This window comes from Rhinolophus sinicus, chromosome 2 (genome assembly GCF_057876585.1).
Source record: "Rhinolophus sinicus isolate RSI-liver-muscle chromosome 2, RSI-T2T, whole genome shotgun sequence".
Classification (NCBI taxonomy): Eukaryota; Metazoa; Chordata; class Mammalia; order Chiroptera; family Rhinolophidae; genus Rhinolophus; species Rhinolophus sinicus.
The window spans coordinates 116,800,091-116,826,614 of NC_142502.1; the positions used below are offsets into that span (position 1 = coordinate 116,800,091).

General features: G+C 44.3%; 1 protein-coding gene across 5 annotated transcripts in view; it reads left to right on the top strand.

The window, feature by feature from the left end:
- The window catches only part of NCK2 (NCK adaptor protein 2), a 139,270-nt gene that overhangs the window by 110,611 nt on the left and 2,135 nt on the right, over nucleotides 1-26,524 (top strand). For all 5 annotated transcript variants that reach the window (XM_074332486.2, XM_074332487.2, XM_074332485.2 and 2 more), the window contains one exon: nucleotides 7,257-7,978. In XM_074332486.2, coding sequence (XP_074188587.1) covers nucleotides 7,257-7,978 — 722 coding nt within the window. The remainder of the gene's footprint in view (nucleotides 1-7,256; nucleotides 7,979-26,524) is intronic.

The window sequence follows — 26,524 nt, forward strand, 5'->3', positions numbered from 1 at the left end:
AAATTGTTAAAAAATTCTTTTCATTGGCATCTGTGTTACCATTTGACTTTCATATCTGATAGAAAATCCTAGACTTCTAAGCCATTTTATTTATGCTTAAATATTCGGTCATGTTATTTGCCTGCCTGCTCACAAATGATGGTCTTTCTTGGGATCAAGGATGGAAATTCCAGTTCAGAGTTCTGGACATGTGGAGGTGTGTGATGGTAGGCCCTTATCCCTTGATACCTTGTCCTCTCAGCTGGCTCCTAGTAGCCCACTGGAAAACGGACCATCTGGATAAAGGGATGGTGACTGATCCCTTTGTCTTTCCCTCAACTGGCAACCCCTACCTGGTCAGTATGAGTTTTCCTCAGGGATGACAGCTCCTTCCATCCTGCGAGTCTCCTTCCTCCTTCCCTTCCTGGACCACCCCTCTCCCTGTACTTAGGAATTTTGTATGACACATGGCAGAGTGCCTCGTTACAGGGGAAGAAGTAAACATCTAAGGTGCACATGCCTCGGAATAATAAAAGTCAGTTTCCTCCATTCATTCCAGTTTGGGGGTGAGCAGAGAGCAGGGTGGGTGAGGAACTAGTGTACCTCAGAACCCCCAGACACAGCCCAGCAAGAGCACTCACTAGCCTGAGTGCCCCGCACATAGTAGGGTCTCACAGTTTTGTTGAAAGGTAGAAGGAGGGAAGGCCATAGGGAGGGCTTGGCATGGTGTGTACTTAGGGCGTGTGCTAATTGTGATACCCGTCTGCTCCTAAGTAATCTGTCAACATTCCTGGCATTATAAGTGCATGTCGTGGGAGAGATCAGCCTGGAAGGAAGGAGGAGTGTGTCCAAAGTAGTGGTGATGAGATAGGAAGTGAGCTTATTAACTGAGCAAACATTTATTGAATGCCAGGCCCTGAGGCCACACAATGCCTAACCGTGGTCTTTCTCAGGGAGATACATACAGCGTGGTGGGGGAGTGCTAGGGGGCTGTGTGGGAGAAAGGCTGAGATTCTTATGACGAGTGCTGTCATGTTCTTTCAGTGCTGTTCATGGAGCTTAGTGCTGAGCAGACCTTTGGGACCCACGCTTGTTTTACTGTGAGGGAAAGGCCCACAGTGAGTGAGTTACTGGTGGACACCAGAGTCCTGCCCATGAGCCCACAGTGTTTGCCTGTGGGCCATATTGCCTGCTATCTGGTCAGGGAGATGCAGATGGACTAAGCTTTTATGAAAAGACATTGGTTTCCTTTTTAAAAAAAAAAAAGCTAGGCTTAAACTACTAGAAAAATAAAGGTTCCAGGCCCAACTTTATGCTCAGCCTACTTTGTTTCTAGCACATCCTGGCTGTGAAAAGGATATATTCTCCCCTCTTGGTGTCAGGACCTTACTGAGTGTGGATGGAACCATTATGGCCTGCTAACAGCAACAATAGTAAGGCTGGGAATTTCTGTGAGTGAAGTTGGTGCCCAAAGAGAGACGTGGAAGACCAGAAAGCTGTCACAAGTCTAGTCCTTTGTCTCAGAAGTGATTAGGAACTTAGTATTCTTTAAATTAAAGCATATCCAGTTGCTAATGGTGAGTCCATGGTGCCAGGTAAAGAGTATTTTCTACCAATGGGACACTAGGAAAAGAGTTGACAAGATCTTTGCTTTGCCCGACACAATTCTGCCAGCCTCGACTGGACATGTCCCTGCTGCAGTGTGACCCTGCTCTCCAGCCCCGCGGCCCACGCGCCACAGCGTGGCCCCGAGGCCGCTGTCACATCTTGCTCACAGCCCGTGTCACCTGTCTTCTCTACTGCACACACTTCCTCTCCTCGCCGGAGCTCATTCGTGTCCCAGCAGTTAGTAACATGTTTGAGCCTCTGGTGACAAAAGGAATAGATGCGAACTGATCCTTGATTCCTTGAGACCTGGATCTGCCTTGTATGAGATCAGCTTATACTGAAGAGCCTGTCTCACTTTCTTGAGCTGCCCTTCTGGTTTCTCTGACAACCATGCCTAAGATCCTGGCCGCAGTGAAGTCACTGGGGCTCATCCTGAGTCTAATCTGATAGCTCCCAGAAAATCGAGGTTAGACTGTATTGGTCCGTTAAGCCTAATGTCTGTGCCCACCCAGTGTCACAGATAATCTCATTATGGCTCTTGAGGTAAATATTTTAAACTCAAGATTCTCTGGGATTAGGAAGCATGTACACCCGCCCAACAGTTAGTCATGACGTGATGATGTCTGTCCCTCCACCATCCCACACCCAAACCTGAATGCTCCCAAACTCCTACTATGTTCTTTTCAATTTACTGAGATATAGTAGTCCCCCCACCCCACCCCTTTAACCACGACTTTGCCTTCCACAGTTTTAATTACCTGGAGTCAACTATGGTCTGAAAATGCTAAATGGAAAGTTCTAGAAATAAACACTTCATAAGTTTTAAATTGTGCCCTGTTCTGAGTGGTGTGATGAAATTTCGTGCTGTTCGCTCGTCCCACTGGGATGTGAATCATCCACGCTGCATATGCTGCCCTCCCGTTGGTCACTTAGTAGCGTCTCCGATATCAGATCCACTCTCTTGGTATCTCAGTACTTGTATTCAGGTAACCTTTATTTTACTTCATAATGGCCCACGTAACTTTTATTAGAGTATATTGTTAAAATTGGTCTATTTTATTATTCATTATTATTGCTAATCTCTTACTGTGCCTAATTTATAAATTAGACTTTATCATAGGTATGTATGTATAGGAGAAAACGTAGTTTGTATAGGGTTCGGTACTATCCAGGGTTTCAGGCATATGCTGGGCGTCTTGGAACATATCCCCTGCAGATAAGGGTGGACGGCTGTGCACCATTTCCCTAAGTGGAGTGAAGTTTGCCATATTTAAGGAGGTGGGGCAAGAGGGGAGGCATGAGAGTTGGGGAAGGCTGGTTTTATTTATTTATTTATTTTAGAGCTCTTAATTGAAGTGATAGAAAGTCAACTCAAAAGTAGATAAAGCCAAAAGAAAAGAAAAAAGAAAACGAAGAAGAAAAAGGAGGGAGAAAAGGAGCGGGGTGTGTGCACATTTAAAGAGGGGTTTGGCTCACATCTTCGGGAGGTATAGCTGGATCAAGGGGCTAACTCATGCCATCCGCTTCTGCCTCTCTTCTCTCGGCCTCATTCCTGCTCTCGCTTTCATTCTTCACATAGACTCCTACAAGTGGGCGGCTCTGAGAGAGAGATGGCATTCCCGCAGGACTGTAGGTTTAGTCCTGAGGACTGCTCTGACCCGCAGGTCTGAGTCATGGGTCCCCACCGTGGTCCAGAGGGTGTGAGGACAGGTCCCGCTGAAGCCAGAGGAAGAGAGGTGTTTTGGTGAATAAGAGAAGGATTAAGCTGCTGAACAGATTAAAACAACAGAGAACCATTGCATTAATTTTAAATGGTCACCCTTGAAAAAAACCTTAAATTTACTAAACTTGAGTTTTTTCCCTTCGTATATCCAAATATTTTTATCATAAATGTTGGCACTGGATATTCCCTGAATAGTGGAAGCTAATCTTACCAGCATCTCTAAAAACAAACAAACAAACAAAAAACTAAATACAAATTAAATGCACATATACTAATATGAAAAGCTATTAGAAGCCGAACGTTAAATATATCCTCATATATGAAAACTTCTTTCAGTCACTTTATACCTTGTCCAATCTATTTAGTAAAAAACCCTTCTGTAATTTTTAGTTTACTTTAATAATAGGTCCTAACTCTAATGGGGGAAATGCCCACAAATTAATAACCTCTATTCTTAACTTAGCATAAATGACATTTTAAGTACTGGGAAGCTTTCTAGTTAGAGCTGGCTTATGTTACAGATCTGATTAGTAATAAAAATAAAATGGCTTTTCCATAGAGCTCCTAAAAGTTGGGTACATTGTCTAAATGAATTTGGCTTGAATATGTTTCAGAACTATCAAATTTGTTTGACGTTTATCTTAAATCTCCAGAACTCCAGCTGGAGGATGACCCAGAATATTTTAAAATCCGTCTTTTATAATATCCCTTTATCTTAAAAGGAGTACATAACAATTTTTGACTTTAAAATCACTAATATTAATAGTGTAGGACATTTAAACTTTTATTAGAACTCAATCATTAGTGTATGTAATTTTATTCAACAAAGTTAAATCTGCTTATTATTGTCAATAAAAATGCAATTCAGGATCAGAGATTCGATAACTTGATGCCAAAAAATTGTCACAAAAGCTGAAAAGTTTACAGGTATAACACAGAAATGTTGTGGGTTTGGTTCCAGAGTGCTGCAATAAAGCAAGTATCGCAATAAAGCAAGTTGTAATTTTCTTGCTGGTGGAGAGTCTTGCCTTTAGTTTGTAAAAACACAACAGCTGCGAAGTGCAATCAATATGAACCACAATAAAGCAAGGTATACCTGTAGTTTACTTTAAAATCCAACTCAGCTATTTGCCACTTAAAATTCTGCTGTGTGCTCAGAATAAGAAATACCATTCCTGGTGATACACATTATTTTTTATTATTATTACTAAATGCAAATACAGCTCATTGCACAAATTATGGCTGATCTTTAATGTGACAGCTATTGTGGTGGCTCCATTAAGGAGCTTGTTCACATCCTCCCTTGGCCACAAACCTGGCCCATTCCAGGCAGCTCCGTGCTCAGGAGTCTGCATCCAGCCTCACTGTTGACTAGCCTAGAGACCTGGGGCGACTGCCCAGCCTCTCCAAGGCTTCACCCAGCTCATCTGTGGAGCACATTGTCCAGAAGCCTCCATCCCAGGACCCCTGGTAGAGCAGCGAGAGCACTGGAACTGCTGGGGTGGGGCGGGCGTGTTGGGGGGCGGTGGGTGTGGGTTCCTCTTCCCCACTGGATCTCCTGGACAGCACATGTAGGGACCCCCAGGCCCAGTCGGCACAGCAACAGCCTGAACCTGAGCAAGCTGACCTCTAAGATTTCTTCTAGATCTTAACAGCCACAATTTTATGATTATAGATTTGAGGAAACTGACATGTTTTCAGAGCCTCATCTTCAATGTAGATGTTAAAATCCTGGTCACTCCTGAGTGCATCCCATGTGAGACAGTGTCTTACTTTTTTTTTTAACAGTGATTTCCATTCCTTCTTTGTTCTTTCTTTGTGCAAGGCTGTTGCAGTTTATACATTATTGAACAAGCTGTAGAGAAAGTCATCACTTTGTGAAAAAGTGTTACTTACCGTCACCCAATACGGCATGCCAGCAATTGGAAAGGTTTTCTAATGGTCCCATTCTAGATATCCTCAATTCATAATATGATTTATCTGAAGCGTGCTGCAGCAACAGCTCCAACCTGAATGCTCAAACACCAAGACAATTCTGTGCAGTTGGATTTTGTGTTTAACTTGAGAACTGAAAGTCGTCCCAAATCTTGCTAAAACACACTGGTACTCCCCTGAGTCCCGGTAAGTCTGACATGGCAGGGACTGGAACCGCCTGGTGACCTGCACAGTTTGGGTTCCAGGGACCTGAGAGAGGAGAGGGTGTAGGTGAAGGGGGCAGCCAGGCTGCACAGGAATTCCTGATTGGGCCAGAGTAGGCAGGCCTCAAGGAAAAAGCTGGAAAGTGTGTTCTTCCAAAATATGGTACAAAGAGGGAGTGAGTACAAGCTAGTCGGTGAGGGCTTCTGCTCTGCCAAGTTTTGGTTAGTTAGTGACTTGGCGAAATGGATGTGAGGATTTGCCTCTCCTTTTGAGAAAATAAGTAAAATTGTAAGAGAAAAAAAATTCACTTGATCCTTGTTAAAAACACGCATCGGAGTTCAAGTAGATTTTTTTTTTACAACGGGAGGAAGTAGATGGTATGACTTTAATCAGAGAAGAAGAAACAAAGCAGAAGATGTGTAGGAAAAATATATACGTGGAGAAAGTGAGGGCAGTGGGATTCCCACACTGCATCTTTCCTTGAAAGATAATGGATTTGCCTTCAAATCAGAAACGTTGCTTGGAGCATGGACACCGCGGGGCAGTCCGGACGTGGGCTCTCAGGCATGTTGTCTTCTCTCGGCCTTGGATGCACTGCTGTCCTGTGAGACGCACATGACACTCACTTTGAGAGCTCAGACTCACATGGCGGTGGTCACATGGCTTCAGATTTACTCGTGATACATTTCTTATCCCAAATCTTCATTCCCTGAACCTCAGCCCCACTTCCACTTGGAGACACAGGGACCATTTCCATTGCCTGGAATCACAGAAAGGTTCATCACTGTTTGGGAGGGCCAGTCAGGTGGGTTGAGGACAGAGTCTTGACATTCAGAGTCCTGGATGCATTTGTCACATAGAAATCATGTTACAAATGATGATGCATATGCCATAGAAACCATGCTGCATTATCAGCCTCTACGGAACTGTGTTCTTGATTGTTATTTTTATTGGGAGCATGGGGTCTATGCTATGTCACTGGCCAGGTGTGCTGGGCAAGTTCCCTGATCTCTCTCAGCCTCCGTTTCCCCATCTGCAGGAACGGGGGGATGCCATGTTGTCACAGGACTGTTGAGAGGTTTCAGGTATCGTAGATGTCTGTAAGGTCGGCTTCCGCCCTCGTCCCAGATGCCTTTCTCTTGAATTTCACTGCCTTAGACTTAATGTATCAGCTAATTTTTTCTAATTAACTGGTCACAACCTGTTGTGGGAAATGAGTCTGCTGTTTTGAAAGAACTGCAGGAAGAGAAGAAAGGAGAAGGGTGTCAGTTTCTGCCCACTGGAGCCACTTTGCTACCAGGCAGCCATGGGAGGGCAAGAGTGTCCCAGGAGTGAGGAGGATGTGGGGGGCCTGAGATGGGGGGAGCAGGGCAGGGGGCTGCAAAGTCTGCGTCTGGAGACCTGCTGGGACTTAGAGCAGGTCCACTTCCTGACCAATAAAGACCGAAGGCATTTTGTTTGTGCCTTTATACCTTATTTTTCTCTCTGAGTGGCACAGGAACTCTCTAATCGTTTCAGAAGGAAGCTTAACTTCCACTATTTTGTCTTTTGCGCTGCTGGTACGCTGGCATTTTTTTCAAGAGTAAATGAAAGACATCACTTTTAGTAACTGAGCTTTGAGTCACTTTTCAACTGCACAGCACAGCCAGCAACATTGTACTTCTCTGATGGTGACATAGTTTGTAACCACGGTGGATTTGTCTCCCTTGTATTTACGGGCAGGAAGGTGGCGTCAGCACCCTGGCGATGCCCGGTGGCGTCCCGCCCTGTGTCCGGTGCCCACTGAGCCCTTGCTGTGTCTCCACAGGCCTCGGCAAGACCAAGCGGAAGACGAGCGCGCGGGATGCGTCCCCGACGCCCAGCACGGACGCTGAGTACCCTGCCAACGGGGGCGGCGCCGACCGCATCTACGACCTCAACATCCCCGCCTTCGTCAAGTTTGCCTATGTGGCCGAGAGGGAGGATGAGCTGTCCCTGGTGAAGGGGTCACGTGTCACCGTCATGGAAAAGTGCAGCGACGGCTGGTGGCGCGGCAGCTACAATGGGCAGATCGGCTGGTTTCCCTCCAACTATGTCCTGGAGGAGGTGGACGAGGCGGCCGCCGAGTCCCCCAGCTTCCTGAGCCTGCGCAAGGGCGCGTCCCTGAGCAACGGCCAGGGCGCCCGCATTCTGCACGTGGTCCAGACGCTGTACCCCTTCAGCTCTGTCACTGAGGAGGAGCTCAACTTCGAGAAGGGAGAGACCATGGAGGTGATCGAGAAGCCCGAGAACGACCCGGAGTGGTGGAAATGCAAAAACGCCCGGGGGCAGGTTGGCCTTGTCCCCAAAAACTACGTGGTGGTCCTCAGCGACGGGCCCGCCCTGCCCCCCTCGCAGGTCCCACAGATCAGCTACCCGGGGCCGGCAGGCAGCGGGCGCTTCGCGGGCAGAGAGTGGTACTACGGCAACGTGACACGCCACCAGGCCGAGTGCGCCCTCAACGAGCGGGGCCGCGAGGGCGACTTCCTCATTAGGGACAGCGAGTCCTCGGTAAGTGCCTTTGGAGCCCTGAGATCTGCCCGGCACCCAGGAGGCTCCTGAAATGTGCGTGTGTAGATGTGTGTGTATTGCACAATATAGCTGTTGTGTGCTATCTCTTCAAATTGTGTAAATACACTGGAAATAGCAAAAGAATACTTGGGGCTTACATAAGGATAGATGAATAGGATTGGTTTGTATCACCTGTGTAAGGTATACCTAAGACAGCTTTGCGTGTAGTGACTTGTCTATCCACAGTTGCCACTTACTCCCCAGGACAGGTATTCTTGCAGTTAGAGGGTAAGTCAAATGTTTTTAGTTCCTGAAGGTCGTTTTGCCTCTTTACTAAAGATTCCCCCTTTTCTATTCCACAGACTTAAACATCATTTTCTCTCCAGGTTTCCCATTCTGTAGGCCCCACGGGTTGACCTTGTTTACATGGTGGGTCCCAGGCATGTCAACTATTCTCAGTAAGACGAGCCCCGGGTTTCTGACACAGCCTTTTGGTGGTTGGTTTGTTTTTTTTTTAAACCCTATAATAATATATAATCCTAAGGTCATCTGTGCCGCAGGCAGCATCAGTGAGTTCATCTCCGAAAAGCTTTTAAAGCACTTATGAACAGAATTGAAAAGAAAAAGGCAGTTCTGGAGAGAGATGAGTTTGTGTGTGTGAGCTGAATCAGAGGATGAGGCCACTTACCTTGCAGTAGGCTGTCCATTTGCAGCAGTAGGCACGTTTGGGGTGTGTTTCTGGTATGTCCTGAGCCTGTCTGGAAGAACTGGGCCAATATCACACGAGGTAGCCTGTGCATGTATGCATTATACAAATATACAACCAATTTTGTAGGCCTCTTTGCAAATACGCCTTCCATATAGTGAGACAACTCCCATGATCCAAAAAGCAAGAGTTCTGTAGAGGTCATTGTGTTTACATTGTATCAGTTCCAGCAAACTTTAGTTTAATTTTTTAAATGCAAACTGTACGACTATTAAGTATGTATGTACTGTGTGCTGTTAATTGTTCTCCTCTGAAAACATTGGTGCCACAGTAAGTGAGTGCTTATTCAAGACCCATGTCAATTGACCTGTGAGGAAGGAAGGCCACAAAAATGTTTTTCCCTGTCAGAGACTCCAGAGGCAGCTGTGAGCTGTACTTCTTTGAGGCAGGAGTTGCCCCAAGGTGGTGGAAACCAGACCCCGTTATGGTGTCGGCAGCTCGTGGAATCGGCAGCTTGTGGAGTTCGCGGCTGTCTTAGATGTGCTTAGGTGATCTCGCAGGCCCGAACGTTAACTACATCTGAAATCTGAACTCTGAGATTTTCTTATCCTGGTGCCAGAGTTTATCACTTCTGGCAAGACATCACATTAGATTGTTCTCACGTGACGTAAAGCTCCGTGCATAGCTTCCTTTAGATGAGGGGTGTCAAAACTGCAGCCCGTGGGCCAACTGCAGTCCGCAATCCATTGTTAATTGGCCTGCAGCAAATTCCAAAAGTATATTTAGTTTACTTAAATAAACCAAGTGAGGCAATATGTACTTCACCTCGAGTGAGTGGCCCGGCTGTTTGTGTATTGTACCGCATATGGCCCTTGGTAAAAAACGTTGAAAAAAGTTTGGACACCTCTGCTTTAGATCATGTTTGAGGCTTTAAGAGAATTGAATATGGCAGCACTTTTAACTCTTCTGAGCGGAAATTTAGAGGAAAACCAATTCCAATATAAAGTGATTGGCCCAGAACACTTAAGGGATAAATATAATTCAGAATCAAAAGTATAATCTTGATTTAGAAATTTTGAGTTTGAAGAGACTTCTTAGAAGGGAAAGGGTCCAAGCACCCCCACATTGTGGCAATGTTAGTCCCATTCCTTGTGCCGTATGTCCAGGACTTGAGAAGAAGGTCCTTAGAAAGAGGGCAGATGAGAACAGTGTCCTCCAGGTTGCCGGCCTTGGGGAGGCCCTGTTGCTCTTCCCTGGGATGGGCACGTACAGACGTCCTCACTGTCTGAACTTGGAGACCAAATCCTTCTGGATAAGGAGGGGTGCTTGCATTATGTAGGTTCCATCTCAGAACTTGAATACACTCCAGTGTCTTGTTTGCCTCACATTATTTGAGAATAAGCTAACTTTCCAAATAATTGAAAAATTGTTTCTATTTTATTTTAGACATTTTTATGAGAGCCTTTCCAGAGTTTTTGCATTCTGTCTTAAATGAGAAAGCCAAGCTACAGTAGCCTAATAGTGTACCCAGGCCTTTGATTCTAGGGATGTGGGGGCAGGAAGGGTTCGCTGGGACTTGTGTCAGCTCTCCACCCACAGTGGCACCGCACCGTTGGTCTGAAGACTACCATGTGGCCCGATGGTGTGCAGGGCTGCTTGTCCTGATGGATCTTGCCATGACATGTGGAATTTTCTGCTGTTAGGATGCCCACATTGTGCCAAAAGGATGCTGTAAGAAGCTCTAAGGCATGTTGTTGCTTTTCTCCCGACAGCAGAACCAGGCCTTGCTCATAACCGGGTCTGTTCTCACTTGTCATCTGCGGCTGTTGGGGAACTGTCCAGATGGACAAATGGAGAACTCCATCACTTACTCCTTTGCTGCTGTCCTCTGCCTCTTGCCAGCGCCTCTCCATCTCCTCTCCTCTCCTCCTTTGTCTTTTTTCCTGTTCACTTTGGCATTTCTAAGATGAAAGCCTGGCTTTCGCAGTCCCCACCAGGCCAGTGTGAGGGCTGAGGTTCATACTCTAATAACAGCACATCGCAGTGAGCAGGGGACGGAGAGGTTTTGGGTGGATTCAGCATTCCTGCATGGGACGCACCTGCGTCTTCATTTAATTTCCTTTTTCTTTGGTCCTGGGACTTCCCTTTGATTGAGGTTACCATAGGACACCTGACTTCTAAACAAGCCTTTTTAGAGTGCGTCTTCAAGGTGTATGTCATTTTTAAAGATACCGTGAGTGATTCCAATATAAATAAGCTACACTTTTTCTTGCCGGTATTTGCATTTAAAAATATTTAATATATTTCTGTTTTGAAGAATGAAAATAGAGAAAACTCTGAGTTCTAGGAAGTCTGTGCTTTTAGGGGAGAGATGTGCATATTTTGGAAAAACAAACAAAAACATTGCCACATCCTGTGATATGCATTGTCAGTGAAATGTTGGCTATTTCAGAGGTATCTGCTATCAGTGAATGAATGAACCAAGCAAAAGATCGTGCCTCAGATGCATCTTCATGTCCGGAATCTCAGTCCCAACTTCTTTCTTCCATCTTCTCTCTCTCCCTCCCTTGCTCTCCTAGCTCATCTGTAATTGTCATGTATCCTTAACAGCTAAAAACAAACAAACAAACAAATCATTTCTTATTCTCCATATTTAATTATCGTATCTCCACCTGCTAATCCATAGCTCATTAAACCTAGAAAATTCCTACCAGCCCTCTGTATGCTCATCATAATCTTTTTATATCTGTCCACACCTATTCCATGGGTATGGTTAGAAGGCTGTACTTACAATTAAGAATAACCAGTAACTAGAATTCTGGCAAACTGTGTAAGTTGTTAGCATTTTATTTTTTCAGTTGGTACGTTCCCCCATTTTTGAAAAGGTTATTCAGAAAGTGATAGGTTACTATGAGGATAAGATCTGTAAAAGATGGCTGGCTGTGTAGCATCAGCCTGCAGTTTAGGAAGCCATTTTCCTCTGTAAGACTTTAGAGTCCAAAGACATCACCTTTTCCCCATATGTATGTCCCACAGTTGTATTTAGATACAAAATGTTTGTTATACAACACATTGTTTCTGATAGAGTGTGCCAAAGATATTTAATGCATATAGTTTTCACACTAATAGTTGTGTGTTTCATTCCTTGCACATTTTGTTAACCGATTAAAATTATGTGATCTGGAAGGAACAGAATAAAATATTAGCATAGTTCCTTGCTATAATTTTCAAATTATATTTCTTATAGAAATCATAATTTGTAACCTAAACTCCGTTTTCAGGAAATTTTTTCATTCTGTCTCTTTAGATCAGTGATGGTCAAACTGTAAAGTGCATCAGAATTTCCTTGAGGGCTTAATAAAATAGAGATTCTTGGGTCCCACTTGCAAAGTTCCTGATTCAGGAGGTCTGGGCCCGAGAATTTGCCTTTCCAGCACATTCCCCAATGATGCTGATGCTGCTGATTTAGGGACCACACTTGGAAAATCCCTGGTCCCGATTATGTAATCGTAATGGTTTTACACATGTTAACAGCAGTTATTTAAACTCTATATCTGCAGAATATTACATTTCCAAGAATTACAAGCATGCTTAATGGTGGAAATTATAATTATCGTCGTTTCCATTTATGTAGAACTGTTAGTGTTTGTTGAGTGGAGTTCATCTCACAAAGTGTTTTCTTTTCATTTATTTTTTAGCTATTTAGAGTTTGGTAACAAACTAGCTGTCTTCCTCTGTTTCTGGTAGAGAATAGGAGAGTTCAGTTGTTAGCAGAGTGAGGCAGCCCAGAAGATGGGGCAAATGGAGTGAGTCTCTTCCTGCCATGATGTGCTCACAGGTTCCTAAATCCGTGGTTGGGCACCATGATTTCTAGAAGTTTCCTCATAAATGGGTTAATGTTAAGAAAAAGGGTAGATGATGGTGAGCATCTTTCCAGTTGCAAAACTAAGTTATTTGTAATGGTCAGGTTTGTTGCTCCATGCCTAATGGAAGTTTTAAGCCCAGATTTTGATAATATTTCTAAATTGAAGCATATCTAATTCTTAACACTGGAAGGACCTAAAAGGTCATTCAGTGTGGACCGTTGCCTATGAGTTCACTGCTCATCAGCGGTGTCGTTTCCTGATTCAGTGGCTCCAGCCTCTTCGCCCTGGCTAGCCCCTCAATATTTGCCTTTAAAATCAAACAAACAAAAACCCTACACCATCTACTGGGACCTGTGAAAAAAAGAGAAGAGTCTTATTTAAAGGTAGTTCTTAAAATATAATGAGTCACATGCAAACCTGCTCAGGATGCTATTTGTAATTTCTTTCGGGTCCCAAAGAGGACTTCTAAATGGTGCCCTTGTCTCATTGAAAGGGTGGCCCCTGGTTCTACCCAGTTAAGCGCAAGCTTGCCGTGGAGCACCTGTGTTATATCACAGCCTGTCGATAAAATCAAGTGTAACTAGTGGCAAAAAATAACTGCCCTTTCAGTACTACAGAGGCACTTGAGAATCTTGGAACTTCGGCCTCAAAGCCATCACTTATCATGAAGGGCTTTGGGTAGAGTTCATTTGCTGCTGTCTTGTAAGTAAAAGAAAATAAATACAGGTTTTCATTGCTATCCGAATGTAGAGCTAAGCCTTTTGTAAGCCGAAATGGCGTAAAGCAAAGAAGCAATGATCATAAATTTATATGGAAAAGTTATTGAGCATTCCCAGACCCAAAAAATAACCTACCAAATAACACATAAAACCTAAAATAACACTAACAAATGGTACAAGCAGGAATTATATGATAAATACACTGCCTACGTAAAGTAGAAATAACGTATGGACAGTGTAGTTTCACTTATTAAAAAGAGTGACCGATTTCTCCTTAAGTGTAGGATAACAGAACACCACGCTTTGTACACCCACCAGTCCACACAAGCAGTAGACTTTCCATTTTACCCATGACTGGATGCTGACTAGAAGAGACAGACCACTTTGATACTAGCAGAACCAACAGTACTGGCAACAGCTTTCGAGATGCTTTGTCTCTGTGTGTAAACAGTACGAATGGTAGACGCAGGCAAGTGCAGTGGACGCACAGTGTCTTGACTTCATTCACTTCAATCGAAACACTTCCGTCCCAATTTTACGCTAAGCAACACCCTTCCAAGCTCTCTGAGGCTTTTCTGGCCCCCTAGGACACAGCTTGCTAAGGAATGCACATGGAGATACAGCCTGGATTCTCCCAGACACAGCTCAGAGCTCGGGGGCTGGATGCTGAGATGCTGAGTGTGGTTCTGGGAAGTGACTTGGCGAGGCCACTCTGGTTGCTCAGGGCGCTGCTGTCTTTATAATGCTCGTTGCAGAATAGACACTAGACACTGTTTGCGCTTTTTTTCATAAAAGTGAAAATCCTCTTTGGTTTTCTTTCAGTTACTGAAAACAGGTACCGGTAGAGGTCTTTCATAAAGTGAAGTTGTGTAACATGAACTTTTGAAAAACTGAGGATACCTGTTGTACTAAATCCATTCTGGGGGGCAGGGAGATCAATGTAGAAAGCAGAACAGAGAGCAGTCTGTTACCTAAAACTCAGCTAACTCATGACATGTCGATGAGGCAGGTACAGCATAGCAGAGCGGCTTGGCCATCGCACTGTGCTGGTGAAGCTGCAGGTGGCTGGCTCGTCCCGTTGTCTCGCCAATAGTAGCTCAGTGGTTTCTCTGTTGGTGGCTCCTTGCATCTCTCCAGGTCGCAGTGTTCATCGCCCTCTCCCTCCTTAGACCTGTGTACCTGCTGTCAGCGTCTTAGACTGGGCTCTTTCTTCCTCCACACCTTCACACAGGTCTAGAAAAGTCTAGAGTACAGCTCCCCTCCCCCGCTCCACCTCAGCCCCACCAATCTATCGTACACACATTCTTCCAGTCTCATTCTACCCACCTTTGCTTCTGGGAAGCCTTCCCTGACCTCAGCCTGGGCCACGTGCTCGTTCCCGTGTGCTCCTAGGTCACACAGAGGTCATTTATTTATGCTCAAGTGTGATCACCTCTGAACGTGGTCAGGCTACCCCCATGAAAGACCAGATCAGTGGGGAGAGTGCATGTTGTGTCATCATGTTGGTCCTTGAATCCCTGGCTCCTCAGTGCAACTCTAAGAAATATTCTTCACATTAACTGATGAATGAACTCTCCAGAATGTGCATATAGATTCGGTGTGGGAGCCAGCAGCCAACCGGAGCGGAGTGCTAGGAGTCCCAGGTCCACTCTCCACCTGGGGCTGTGCTAACGCACTAGTGGGGTTGGTCACCGTGGCCGCTAGCTTATACTGCTACCACGTGGGGGTCAAGACACCCTGTCTTCAGGCCTGTAGACATAATGGGGGAGAGAAATGTTTGTCCGATAACCACAGGCAACTGAAGAACAACTGTTTCAAACTCAAAAGAAAATACAGAGGGTGCCAAAAAAAAGTGTACACATTTTAAGAAAGGAAAACTGTATTAAAATTGTAATACTCAGTATATACTGATAACACAAGATAAATACAAGTCACGTTTGACTTCTGCAATTACAAGAGGTGCTCAAAGTAGATACCATCAGATCCAGACACTTCTGATTACAGCGAACTATTGCTTGAGCAACACTGACCAAAGTGTCCGCTTGTATACATTTTTTTGGCACTCTCGGTATATCAAAGTCAATAATCTGTCCATAACAGTATTCAGAAATATTTCCATAAATATCCCTTAGATCACCAGCTACCTTTTATCTAAATGTTTTATATTGCTCTCATGTAAAATTGATAGTACCCGTTAGAAATATTTTTCCCAAAAAATACTTAAAGCTGTAATGGAAATGTTTAAAAACTGGGTCAAACAGTTTTTAGCAGTTAACGTAGGAGACAGGCTTACATGGCTAATACATGTTGCACGCATGTAAACCTTCTGCTTTTTTGTTTTTGTACTCTCCTTGATTTCCTTTTAGCTGTGGCTATAGAAACAACCGTGACTATGTTTGTTTTCTAGGTTGCGACCTCGCTTTGGTTTATAGAAGAGACAAAAGTTAGACTTAGCTCCCAGTAATCTGGTGATCACTCCACTAAATTGGCAATGAGGGAATGTCATAGAAATTGTTAGGATTTCTTTGAACTGTTTTTTGTAAGTGTTTTGTTTTTAACAACACACACACACACACACACACACACATACACTGGTGTTTTCTGCTGTTTTCTGAGCTGGTGAAGAGAGTACCGTTGTCATCTCTAGCCTTCAAGACAGTGGAGTGAACAGATGCAGGAATATTTAAATTCGGCTCTGGTTGACACTTTGTAAACATTTCTTGTATGTAGTCAAGCGTTTGGGAGGCAAGCTCACATCTCTTCTGTCCTAAATGGAGGGCCCTAGACCCCTGCCAGGGGTCTTACCACGTGTCCTTAGAAAATAGTTGCTTTACAACTTATAGAAGGAAGTCTGCAAGACATGTTTGCATGTTGGTCTCAGGATGTATGCAAGGAAAGCACTTGTCCAACAGAGATAAGGTTTCTAAGGTATCTTACTCATGCTACCAATATCCCAATATTATAGGAGGCCCAGCAGGTGTACTGGCCAGAGCCAGTCAGTGTCATTGTAGCATTTTGGGAAGGTCAAGAAGAAAAGTGGTTCATAGAAGAATGTAAAGTTCAGGGATCGTTGTTGCCTGACCCCCGGCCAGAGAGGAGCAGACATTTTTGGTTCAGGAACCATCTGAGCTCTTTCCAGCTGCCACAGTGCCTGCCAGGAAAAGCCAGGTGTGGCAGGTATCTGAAGAAAATGAGTTCTTTTGTACCACCACTGCGCACTCACTAGGAGGCGCTGTACTGGAGCTTTGCCCCGCCCCCCCCACTCCCCCCCCCATATCCCCTGCTGCCCTGACTCCTGCTGGAAGTTGGCTTCCATGGCAGGAAGAGCAGGTGTCCTCACCCATCCTGATATCTTATTTCCTATATCATGATTCTGATCTTTCCACCAGAATTTCACAGATCTTTTCAGACTAACACAAACTTTTTAAAAAAGTTATTTTATTGTGGCAAAATATGTATAACATAAAATGTGCCGTTTTAACCATTTTTAAGTATAAGTTCAGTGGCATTAAGTACCTTCTTCACATTGTTATACAACTATCACCACCATTTATCTCTAGAAATTTTTCATTTGCCCTGATTGGAACTGTATACCCATTAAATACTAACTCCCGTTTTCCATTTTCCTTTTTCCCCAGGCCTTGGCAACTTTCTACTTTCTGTCTCTATGAATTTGACTACTCTAAGTACCTCACATCGGTGGGATCAGATAGTATTTGTCCTTTGGTGTCTGACTTAATTTCATGTAGCATAATGTCCTCAAGGTTCATCCATATTGTAACCGGTGTTAGAATTTGCCCCCTTTTTAAGGCTGAACGATAATCCATTGTATGTATAGACCACATGTTGTTTATCCACTCTTTCATTGATGGCACTTGAGTTCTTCCACATTTGGGCTATTTTTAATAATGCTGCTATGAACGTGGGTGTACAAATATCTGTCTAAGGCCCTGCCTTTAGTTCTTTCAGACATGTATCCAGAAGTGGAATTGCTGGATCATATAGTAATTTATTGTTTAATTTTTTGAGGAACTGCCATCTGTATTCCCAGCGGCTGTGCCATTTTACATTGCCAATGGCAGTGCACAAAGGTCCCAGTTTCTCCACATCCTCACCAGCACTTGTTTTCTGTTTTCTTTTTTTAGTTTTCAAAGTAGTCATCCTAATGTGTGCAAAGTGTTAGATCTCATTGTGGCTTTGATTTGCATCAGCACGTAATCTTTTCATCTCAGCTTCATCTTTTGCTGTTGGGTGATGTTTTCATTGTACTGTTACTAAGTAGTTCCTTAACGTGGCCTCAATAGCATGGCAAGGGTAGCAGAGAGTAATAGAGTTACCCCCACAGAGTTTAAACACAGAACATAGTTCTTTATTAAGTGAGGTCGGTGGGCAGTACCCAGTCGTGGAATTGTATGCACACTGGCCTGCTCACCCCCTCCTTCCTTACTACATTCTGTTTCACCCTTTTGAAAGTTCCTACTATATCGTAGCCACTGGAAATACAGCACAATGAAACACAGGCGGTTCTGCAAACAAATGGGGGAACACGCATGCACACTTTTCTTCAGCCTCCGTGGCCTTAATTCTTAGTGCGGTTCCTGGACCAGCAGCATCAGCGTCGCCAGAGAACTTGCAACTAGAAAGGCAGATTATCAGGCCCCACCCCAGGCCTGCTGAAGCTGAATCTCTGGGGCAGAGCCCTGCCCTCGGTTTGAACAAGTCCTCGGAGTGATTCTGATGCTCAAATTGGAGAACCACTAAAATGTGGCATTTGAACAGCGCTGTGTTATATGGTAAAATTCTGAATTGAATATCATTATTGATCAGTGACACCAGGCCTGACATGGTGAAAAGACAAAGAATGACAAGGTCAATATTCTAAAAGTCTCTCCTCTGAGGTATTTACATTGAACTTTAGGAAATACATTTTGGGAGGCAGGGAAAGATAAACACGCACTCACCTACTAACTTGGAAATGGGCAGTAAACAGTGTGATTTAAAGATTAGGTAGATCTTTGAGGGCTGTTCTGCGGTTGATGATTGATTTTTCTTCCTTTACATAAACAAGTTTGCCTCAAACACTGATGAGAATGATAACATTTGATCATGTCACTTGTGCATTGGCGTTAGACCTATGGAGTAAATATTTCCGAGTTACATTTATAGGAAAACAGGAAATGCTGGTGAAAAGATAATCTGAAGTAAAAACAGAGAAAAGTATCAATTCACAGCAAGTGGCATAAGTCGTCTATTTTGATTAAAAGAAGGCAATATTGACAATTAGAGAAGGTGATCTAATAGAGTGATACAACTCAAAGGTGGCTTTTCTGAGATAAGAACAGAGACGCTATTGATTAGTGGAATACAATTTGCCTCTAACCTGTTGGTTTCTCAAATTGTATAGGTGAAGGAAATACTACTATGGACAAAAAAAAAGTGCCTTTCTTAAAGAAGTAACAAAGACAGAAAAATATCCATTTACCAAACTGAAAGGAAAGAATGATACAGTTTTTGATGAGAAACCAATAAGGTGACCTCTCTTTGGGGATAGATTGTTAAATATACATATAAATTGATGCTGGAAGAGCAGCGTGAACAAAAATGGGTGCAGAGTTCACCTGTGAGGCTTGGTGAACCACATAAAGGGAATTTCTATTCTCATCTTTCCGTAAAATCTAAAGTAAAAGTAGAAGTTTTAAGGTTATTAAAGGATCAGGAGTGCCTGGGAGCAAGTTCCCTCCCTCCCCTGTTATTTCTTCACAGCTATGTGCTTAGAAGAAAATCGTATTAATACTTAACCTATCAGGGATGGACGGAGGAGGAAATGGAGGATATTACATACTGTTCTTGGCATCCTTTTTTTTCCCATAAACAAGAGAAATATTTGACCAGGGCATCTGTTTTATAAAAATACATAGTATCAAAAGGATATTCTTTGTTTTTCTTTTCTAAAAGTACTCACTTGTGAGGTGAGTGAGAGGTAAGAATTACCAAGAATGCATAGTGGGAGAGACGGTCAGAGTTGGAGTTAAGTCAGTGCATCTGGTCCCCGTGTGCAAATGTGGAGTTAAATCAGGTTCCTGTACTTTCAGGGATTGTATTCAAATAGGGGACCTCAACCTAACAAAATAATGATAATATAATAAAAACTATGAGACTAGAAGTCATTCCTAAGAAGAAGAATCAGAGAGAAGGAGATAGCAGGAAGATTTGATCTGATGTTAGAAGATTTGAAAAATTAGCACAGTATTCAGCAAATAGAAATTATACCAAATAAGTACAGTGTTTGGAGAAGGGAAAAACAGACAAATTTGGATAGCAGGAGGAAGAACAGAGATAAGAATTGAAGGGGGTATGGGGTGGGGGGAATAGAAGGCAGATGTTTTGAAACTGAAAAGACGGTACAGGACTGAATCTAGTTAGATTTTTGTCCAAGTAAAGAAAGTTTTAGCAAGAGTGGTTCCTTCAATGGCTGAAATCAATACCCACAAGTTCTTTGATACCACCCCCTTCAAAGCGTGGAGCCTTGTCGCCTCCCCATCAGCAGGGCTTGTACTTGGTGACTCACGACTGATGAGTCGAAGTCATGAGCGCTGACTTCCAAGACTGGATCCAAATGGCACGTGGCTTTGCTCTCTCTTGGATCACTTGATCTGGGGGGGCCGCTGCCATGTGGTGAAGACCCTCCAGCAGCCCCACGGAGGGGCCCAGCAGACTAGGAACAGAGGCCCAAGTGGGCCACCTGAGCAAACCAACTTAGAAGCAGATCCTGTAGCCCCAGCTGAGCCTTTAGATGACGGCAGCCCTAGCCCATGTCGTGACTGCAGCCGAGAGGAGTTGGATGGTTCCAGCTCAAGGTTTAAGGCACTTCCAAATTCCTGAGCCACAGAAACTGTAATTGTACGTGTTTGTTGTTCAAGCCACTGAGTTTTGCAGTGATGTGTTACTCAGCAGTAGACAAATAGTACAATACCCCGTATAGAAAACAGGACTAGAAGGAGAAAGGCGACAGTGGGAAGTGAAAATTAAAATTCAAGAGACCTGCTTTACCATTTTGTGTTGTCGTTTAAAGAGAGCACAAGCAAATAGCTATCATATTGGTAATGTCCCTTTCCCTCTGCTGAAAATCAGGAGGAGGCCTCCAAATACGGTGGCAGACAGAGGGCTATCGACCGCCTCAGTCATGCCTCTGCCCGTGAGTTCACCAGCCATCACCACTTCTTGTTGTCTGTCAGACCTGGCTTTTCTCCTGGATATGTAACAATGACACGCAAATGAGCCTGTCCCTCAAGAAGCTTAGAGCCCAATAGGAGAGACAAATGTAAACAACTAATGGTGACAGGGTGATCATGAGTGAAGTAAAATGTGCTTCTGCCAAAGGATGTGAACCTCTTCTAGTTAGTTTGGAAAGTATATATTTTCTAGAGATTTTAATGGAAAGAGATCTTTTTAAATATTGAGGCGATGCGATTGCTGTCTTCATAAAGTTTCATAAAAGAAACTTAAAGAGGGGCCACTCAATGACCTTGTTTATGTAATATTCCCCAAAGATGTACTTCTGACATTACGGTAGTTTATTAAACTGTCCCCATCTCTTTCCAATTTCAGAAATTAATCTCTATTTTGCAGTTGTGAAGATTGAAACAGAATGCTATTGGGAAGTTTGTCCAAGGTATCAAAGCTAGTGAGTAAAGAAGCCAGGACCCAGGCAGCCTGGTTCCAGAGCCAGTAACCCCACCACTCTCCTGCTCCTCAGTCATTTAACTCAAATAGAGAACTGGAATCTGGACAAGTTATGGCTTGCCCAATGTCACATGACCAATTTCCACTTCTGCTAATGGTGAACTAGCACTTCCTCTGAAAACAGCTAGCAAGGCAGGACAAAATATTGAAACAAACTAAAAGCAACAAACAAGTAGTATTTCAGTAGTCCACAGTGATGGAGGCAAAAACTGGAGGTCAGGGCCCCCAAAGAGGCAAGGCCCCAGGAAAAGATTGAGGCCTTTAGTATGGACCCCCAAAAGTGTGTATACTAGGAGCAGAGGCAAGCTGGAAATAAAGCAGACTATAAGCAGGTGGCTGTCTGGTCCCCATTGGATTAAGGTGCCCTGCCTGAGCCCCACCCTGAGCACAGAAGCAAAAGCAAACCCTCTCTAGAAGACAGTGACTCCACTGAGAACCTCAAAGTTTCCTTTGATTTTTTTCATACACAACACGTAGCATTCAAAGAAAAATTACCAAAACACGAGACTAAATGGCGGAAAACAAAGCGGGGGAAAAGACAATCAGAAGAGACACACAGAAGTCCAGATTTTGAGTTTTAAATGCAGTTTATAAGGCATATGGATTAATAGGTTCAAGAAGTCAGCAAGATGAACTTAATCAGATAATTAATTGGAAGTAGTAATAAAAATGAACCAAGTGAGAATTACAGGACTGAAAAAAAATACAATAACTGAAATTAAGACCTCATTAGTTATAGCAGATTAAACACAGCTGAAAAAAGAATTAGTAAATGGGAAGCTAGCTCAAAAGAAAAGAGATTTTTGGATACACAAAAAAGGTAAGAGGATAGAAAATAAAGAAAAGAGCATAAGAGATTTTGCTATGGACTGAATGTTTGTGCCACCTACCCGGATTCATGTGCTAAGACCCAGTCCCCAATGTGATGGCGTTAGGTGGGTGGAGCCTCATGAGTGGGATTAGTGCCCTTATAAAAGAGACCCAAGAGAGCTCTCGTACTCCTTCTGCCATGTAAGGACACAGCAAGAAGTTGGCTATCTATGAGCCAGGAAGCAGATCCTCACCAGACACCAAATCTGCCGGTGGCTTGATCTTGGACTTCTCAGCCTCCAGAACTGTGAGAAATTGCTGTTGTTTTTAAACCACCCAGTTCATGGTATTCTGTTATAGTAGCCTGAACTGACAAAATTGACAGGACCAAGTGAAAGGTTTAAAATGCCTGTAATTGGTGTCCTGAAAGAGTGGATAGGGAGGAGGAGAGGTAGTAGGTAAGAGGGTGGAAGCAATATCTGAAGTGCTGAATGGCAGTGCCATGTGACTAGGGAATCACCGAGCCACGTCTAGCTTCAAGTTCAGCACCTTTAAAACATTTTTATTATGGGGTGGCCAGTTATCTCAGTTGGTTAGAACATGGTGCTAATAACACAAAGGTTGCCGGTTCGATCCCTATATGAGCCACTGTGAGCTGTGCCCTCCTTAAAAAAAAAACATAACAACAACAAAAAAACACATTTTTATTGTGACATAACACAGAGAAAATTTCATTTTAAAAGTACTTGTTTAACCCAGGTCCAGAAGGTCAAGAAATAGGCTACAGGTCAAGGTCAAGAATAGAACAGTGCTGGCACAATAGATGCTACTCCCCACACCCGAATCAGCTTCCTGATTGCACCTCCCAGTTTATTTTTGTGGTAATTTTGTGGTAATCCTTTTCTCTACTGTTTTAAAGCTATGTATGTATTTCTAAACAGTACGTTTTTGTTTTATGTGCTTTGGAAATCTGTGGATGGTAGAACTATTCTTCTTTCGGTCTGCGCTGTTTGTGAGATTTTTTAATCCACGTTGATACATCAATTTCATTGCTTTTGCAGTATGCACCTCATCTATCTATCCATTCTCCGTTAGTGGACATGAGTGTTTGCACCTCGGGTGACTGAATAATCCTGTTTGGACGTTCTTACGCGTGTGCCCTGGCACACATGTGCACGTGCATCTCTAGAACATGCTCCTGGGGTGACATTGCTGAGTTCTTGAGAATGCCTGTCTTCCACCTTCTCAGTAATGCAAAAGCTCTTTAACAAAGCGGTGGCAATGGCTTGTCCTCCCACCAGCCGTGCAGAGTTCCCACATGTACTGCTCTTTCCACTTCAAATCACGGTGGCACTGTGTCCTCCCAAGGAGAGACACTTGACAGGCATCAGCTCTGTGCCCCAGTGTAGAAAGCTCATGTTAACTGCCTCAGAGGGGCCTATGTCCTCAGATCAATAACTGCCCGAAACCAAAACCTGTGTGGAGAGGGAAGGCTGGGCTGGTGTTTATTTTGGTCCTCTTTCTCGGTGTAGACATTCCAACAGAAACATGGTAAGGTTCTTTGACGAGCTGACATTTAGAGTTCTGAGTCTCCATATCAGTACATTGATACTAGTTGAGGTGAGAGTGGCATGGTCCTTTTTCATCCCACTCCCCTAAGTCTGTTTGAGAAAGCCACTCCTAGAAAGACCACGGCAGATGTGAACAAGACTATGATTGCCCTCTCCAGGTTTACCCCCTGCCTCGTGTTCTCTCTCTGGAGGCAGAGTTGTTTAGGATCTGGAGTAGCTCCATCGCCATCAGACCCAGGGGACTGGCGTGATTTGAAGGGAAGAGACCTTAGAACACTCTCTCCAGCAGTGGCCCACCTGGTTCATCACACTGTTCCCCATCAGGACTGTCTGGTGCAGGACTCAGAATCAGAAAGGCATTGCAGCCTGCGGGTGAGGTTGGCCATGGAACCACCTCTTTCCAGGGGCACTTAGCCCATAAATTGCATTCATATCTTCTTCTTGTGGCTCTAAACATTCAAAAACACTGCTGGTGGTTGGCCCATTTCTGTTCTCCAGCTGTATCAGGATCCCCTGGAGGGCTCATGAAAACACGTATTGCTCGGGGTTAAGATACAGGTGGCCACGCCACACCCCAGAGTTTCTGGTTCAGTGGGTCTGGGGCAGAGCCTGACAGTTTTCTCCTTCTCATCGGTCTCAGCTGCTGCTGGTGGCAGTGCTGCTGGGCTTGGAAGCACACTTTGGGGAACACTGGTCTGGGTCAGCCCCAGGCTTCGTGCGGAAGAGCTATTTAGTGGAAACATGTAACCATTTTAGTGTATGTGCATTTTAGTGTACAGACTGGGAAATCTACTCGGGTCGAATTGAGAATTCCTCAGATGTTCAGCGCTCCTGCTCGGCATCAACTTAGCGCATTCTGTGTCGTTAACGTCAAGGTTTCTGCTCAGGAGCCCGTGAAGTTAAAAATGACCTTGTCTGCTGCACCCTTCTAACTGCTGTAGCACATACACATGACGCACAATGACGTTAAACTAAGGAGCTTAAATTAAAAGCAAATTTTCCTGTCCAGAAAGTCATCTGTTGATCATTTGGCTTAATTAAAATTAGGTCTGTCATATACTTACTGTGACCCACTCCCCTGGTATGCCTCCACCATGCTGCGAATTGATTAAAGGAACTATAAAACTCACTCAGTCCTGGCTGGCGCTGAGCTATAAAGTCACATTGCTCTCTGTCTTGATCTAAGAAGGCAGAAACTTCTGGCACAGGATGGATATACTTAATAAAAATGAATAGAAGTTTGCAATGCAAAGTTGCTTTAAGGAACACCGGAAGCCCTTGGGAGAAGGCTGAGCAGTTCACAACTCGGGTGTACTGTCGGACGTGAGTGTGGTGGGGTTGGCCAGGGTGGTTCGCCTCATCCACTCGTAACTATAGTGACGATGATGATGACGCCGATGGTGCAGGCCTTGCTCGTGTGTGAGTACCTGCAGGCAGTGCCTGTTTCAGTGTGTTTTCAGAACCACACACAGCAACCAATTTGGATGGTAATCCGGAGAACACTGAGGCCAGCCTGCATCCATCTTGCTATGCAGGCCTGTGAAAATCGTCATGATTTGAGAACTGTGTAATCAAGTGATTACTTAGAATGTCGTTTTGTGAGTATTATGTTGATAGGCTAATCGATGATCGTCTATGACATCAGGGTTCATGATGATTTATTTCTAAGAGATGGAGCTGGGAAAATAATTTTCAAGATTTGTGGCCTCCCCCCGCACTCCCCTCAACCCTCTAGTGGCCATGATTCTGAAAATAATATATCACCCCAGCCTAAGCAGAGGTAAGCTTTCCTGTCTCTTCCTGAAGTTTCATTCCACCCGCATACCTCAAGGTTTGTTTTTATTGGGTGTGTTTTGGGCAGATGGACACATGAATACAAGCTATAAATACAATTGTCTCTTTGATTCTTTTATGGTAACAGCTGTGACTGGTGGATGAGCCCAGCAGCCCTTCCCAGAGTTGATTTTCTGAGACACCCACTTCCTTGAGTTGTCATTAGTTTATATGGAGTTATCGCTTGTTTTCAGGATTTGCACACTTTTAATCGAATGTTCGTAAACTCGGTGTACTAAATGATGGCCCAGATGCTTATTAATTTTGTTCCTGGGGGAGGGACGCAGAGCAGAGGTGGGGCTGATGAGTGGTCAGCAGCAGTACACCCCTGGGCACTGGGCAGGTGCAAACGGATTCAGTTAAATGTATCAGGCTCCCATATGTGTCCCTACCAGGTGTGATGCATAACGAAAGGGATGGGACACAGGTGTACATTATTCATTGCAGAGCAGTGACTGAAATCCACTGGTTCTGCCCCTGGACGGCTGTGAATTTTGTGCTCCACCGTAGGCCACGTAGGGGAAGAGACATGGTTCAGGAACGGGGAGGCTTCTCGAGAGTACTAAACCTTTGAGCTGAACCTTACAGCAATGGTGGACCAAGGGGGAGGGGGCCGGGGGGCTCAAAGAACAGCATGAAGAGGTATGAAAGTGGGACAGAAGGTGGAACATACTTTGGTCTCATTGATTGGATCTGTAGGCAGAGGCCAGGTGACACAGCCCTGGTGGGCTGTGGTGGGCGGTTGGGTTTTATTCAGAAGCCATTGAGGGAGGCCAGCGTCCCTCCATCTCCCCCTCAGCCACCGCTGTCCACATAGTGCCTCACAAGAGGCAGGACCTTCCCTCCCTTTCTTCACTGGATGTCCATCCACAGTTCCCAGCACCCTCCCACTTACCCCACCTCCTCAGCTCGGCTCAACTCCTCTTTCTTCAGAGGCCTTTCCTGACCCGCACTGCGTACCCTGCCTCAGTAGTCTCTCCTTTCTCTTCAGAGAACTTACCAAGATTTGCAATTGTACGTATATTGACCTTTTCATTTTTATTTATGTTTCCCCTGTGGGATGGTCACTTCTGTGGTACACGCATGCTGTGAGCCACACATACTATGCCTGCATACATACCCGTATGCATAGATGGCGCCCGGCCTGTCTGGCGTGCAGTTCGGGTCCAGTAAATAATTGTTTATTGAATTAATCAGTACTTTTTTTCCCCAAAGAACATTCCTCATTCAGTGATTTCCCTGCATATTTTTTCAATAAATGAGATAAAAGACGAATTTTAATAAAAATAATATATTTC